This window comes from Bison bison, unplaced genomic scaffold (assembly GCF_000754665.1).
Source record: "Bison bison bison isolate TAMUID 2011002044 unplaced genomic scaffold, Bison_UMD1.0 scf7180017864371, whole genome shotgun sequence".
NCBI classification, from domain to species: Eukaryota; Metazoa; Chordata; class Mammalia; order Artiodactyla; family Bovidae; genus Bison; species Bison bison.
The window spans coordinates 7090729-7094057 of record NW_011494943.1 but is presented as its reverse complement, the minus strand read 5'-3'; the positions used below and the strand labels follow the sequence as shown (position 1 = coordinate 7094057).

Sequence of the window (3329 nt, the reverse complement as noted above, 5' to 3'; positions counted from 1 at the left end):
CTTTTCCTCCTGCCCCCAATCCCTCCCAGCATCAGAGTCTTTTCCAATGAGTCAACTCTTCGCATGAGGTGGCCAAAGTACTGGAGTTTCAGCTTTAGCATCATTCCTTCCAAAGAACACCAGGGCTGATCTCCTTTAGAATGGACTGGCTGGATCTCCTTGCAGTCCAAGGGACTCTCAAGAGTCTTCTCCAACACCACATAGAGCAAGCTTAAAGAGCAGACTAACTCTCAAATACAGACATGACTGAATTCAAACTTTCATTGTTGAGGTTCAGATTCTAGACTATGGATGATGCCCTTCTGAGAGGCTGTGTCCACAAGGCCAACCTGGTCTTCCTACCTGGTCTCCCCAACACCAGTGTAAAGCTGGGTTGTCACAAGTCAGTCATCACTACTGGGGGCAAAACTCAGCTTAGACTGTTTTCATTCCATTTGTAAATGCATGCCTAATTGTCATGGTTCAATAGCAAGTAGCTCTCCAGGGTCGCACAGAGTACTGGGAAAGTTTCCCCATCCAAAGATTCTGACATAAGTAAAGGAGGGAAAAGCAAGATAACATGTAGTCTGAAAAAGTCCCAGTGATTCCAATAGTCTATTTTTCCTCCCCCAAAACAGTGACACAGTCCTTGATGGATATTTAGCATTTAAACTACTTCACATATGCATTAAAAGTTAACTTTCTATAGGATATAGCAGTAAACTTTATAGACAGTAACATCCCACATTCACTGCTGTTTGAGATCTCATGTCTCTTGTCTAGTTAGCTTTGAATTGACTTCTATTTTCAGTTTTTGGTTTTGTGACATACTGCTTTGCAATTTGATGGCTTCAGCAGAAAGCTGAAGGCATTTCAACTTTCTAAAAAGCAAAAATATAAGGTCAAGCAGCTTGCTGTTTAGCAGGGCTTACAGGTTACCAAGAGCTAACAGATGCAAAACAAGCCTAAATAGACAGATGGAAATATTTCCTAGTCAGGGAAAGCTTTTCTGACAAAGAGGCTGCTGGAGCTTGTACGTAAAAAAATGTGTGGGATAGAAACCCGAGAGAGAAGAGCATCCCAGATGGGGGAAGGATAGGTATCCCTCTTCTAACAGCCATGAATCTCCTTCTAAGCATCATATATCATCCACATCTGACATACTTTCCTGAGAGTTCAAACAGACGTGAAAGCAAACAGAGCAATGAAAAAGCAGGATATTCTCCCAAGACCTAGTAGATGCTGAAAAGACCAAGAAGAGATTGAAAGAATACATGGAAGAACTGTATAAAAAATATCTTAATGAACCGGATTGCTACAGTGGTGCGGTTAGTCACCCAGAGTCAGACATTCTGGAGTGCAAAGTCAAGTGGGCCTTAAAAGCAGCACTGCCGTTAAAGCTAGTGGATGTGATGAAATTCCAGCAGAACTACTCAAATCCCTAAAGGAGGATACCATCAAGGTTTTGCATTCATTATGTCAGCAAGTCTGGAAGACCCAGCAGTGGCCACAGGACTGGAAAAGGTCAATCTTCATCCCAATTCCCAAGAAAGGTAGTACCAAAGACTGTGCTAACCATCGGACAATTGCACTCATCTCACATGCTAGTAAGATCATGCTTAAAATTTTGCATGCTAGGCTGAAGCATTATGCACACCAAGAACTTCCAGATGTCCAAGCTGGGCTTAGAAAAGAAAGAGGAACTAGAGATCAAATTGCCAACATTTGCTGGATGATACAGAAAGCAAGGGAATTTCAGAAAAACATCTATCTCTGCTTCGTGGACTACCCTAAAGCCTGTGACTGTGTGGATCATGACAAACTGTGGAAAGCTCTTAGAGCGATGGGAATACCAGACCATCTCATTTGTCTCCTGAGAAATACTCCCTGACTGGCAAATATTTCTGTCTGTCTACTTAGGCTTATTCTACACCTCTTAGCTCTTGGTAACCTGTAAGCCCTGCTAAATGGCAAAGAAGCAAAGTTAGAACCCTGTATAGAAAAACTGATCAGTTCAAGATCAAGAAAGGAGTATGACAGGGCTGTCTGCTGTTACTGTTTAATCTATAGGCTGAGTACATCATGAGAAACGCTGGGTTGGGTGAGTTACAAGCCAGAATCAGGAGAAGCAGGAGAAACATCAACAGACTTAGATATGCGGATGATACCACCCTAATGGCAGAAAGTGAAGAGGAACTAAAGAGCCTCTTGATGAGTGTGAAGGAGGAGAGTGAAAGAGTCGGCTTAAGGCTAAATATTAAAAAAAAAAAAAAAAAGATCATGGCATCTGGCCCCATTACTGCATGGCAAATAGAAGGGGAAAAGGTGGAAGTAATGACAGATTTCCTCTTGAGCTCCAAAATCACTGCAGATGGTGACTGCAGCCATGAAATCAGAAGACAATTGCTTCTTGACAGGAAAGTGATGACAATCCTAGGCAGTGAGTTGAGAAGCAGAGACACTGCCGACAAAGGTTCATGTGGTCAACGCTGTGGTCTTCCCAGTGGTCATGGACAGTTGTGAGAGCTGGACTGTAAAGGGAAGACCGCCAAAGAATTGATGCCTTTGAACTGTGGTGCTAGAGAAGACTCCTGAAAATCCCTTGGACAGCAAGGAGATTAAACCAGTCAATCTTAAGAGGTCAACCCTGAATACTCACTCGAGGGACTGTTGCTGAAGCTGAAGCTCCAGTATTGGTCATCTGATGAGAACAGACGACTCATTTGGCAAAGTCCCTGATGCTGGGAAAGATCGAGGGCAGGAGCAGAGGGCGTCAGAGGATGAGATGACAGGACAACATCACGGATAGAATGAACCTGAACTTAAGCAAACTCTGGGAGGTGGTGAGGGACAGGGAGGCCTGGCATGCCGCAGTCCATGGGGTCCCAAAGAGTCGGACACGACCGGGCGACTGAACAATAGCAGTCTCTCAAGAGAACTATACCTGGTAAACCTTGGGCGAGGTCAAGCAGAAGCCAAGCTCACGGGGCTGCGACATGAAGCTTTGCTGCTGTTGTTAAGTCATTTCAGTCGTGTCCGACTCTGTGCGACCCCATAGACAGCAGCCCACCAGGCTCCTCTGTCCCTGGGATTCTCCAGGCAGGAATACTGGAGTGGGTTGCCATGCTGGGAGAAAAAAAGCCGTACAATACCTCCGCCTGGCTCCAACCCGCTCATTAAAGCTTAAGCCCAAGAGGAAAAGCCAGAGAAGCAGGGAGGTCGGGGAGGCAAGGGATGGAAAGGAACAGACTTAGGAGGGCGGTCTCCAGGGCCAGGTACTCCTCAGAATATAGAAGGGAGCAGAAACCCAGCGACCACCGCGACCCACACGCGGGGAGCGAATTAATGCG

General features: G+C 45.4%; 1 protein-coding gene across 1 annotated transcript in view; it reads right to left on the bottom strand.

The window, feature by feature from the left end:
• The window catches only part of NUP85 (nucleoporin 85kDa), a 28295-nt gene extending 25022 nt beyond the window's left edge, over window positions 1-3273 (bottom strand). The window contains exon 1 of the mRNA XM_010856156.1: window positions 2924-3273. Coding sequence (XP_010854458.1) covers window positions 2924-2977 — 54 coding nt within the window. The 5' untranslated portion in view covers window positions 2978-3273. The remainder of the gene's footprint in view (window positions 1-2923) is intronic.
• Between the last annotated feature and the right edge of the window lie 56 nt (window positions 3274-3329).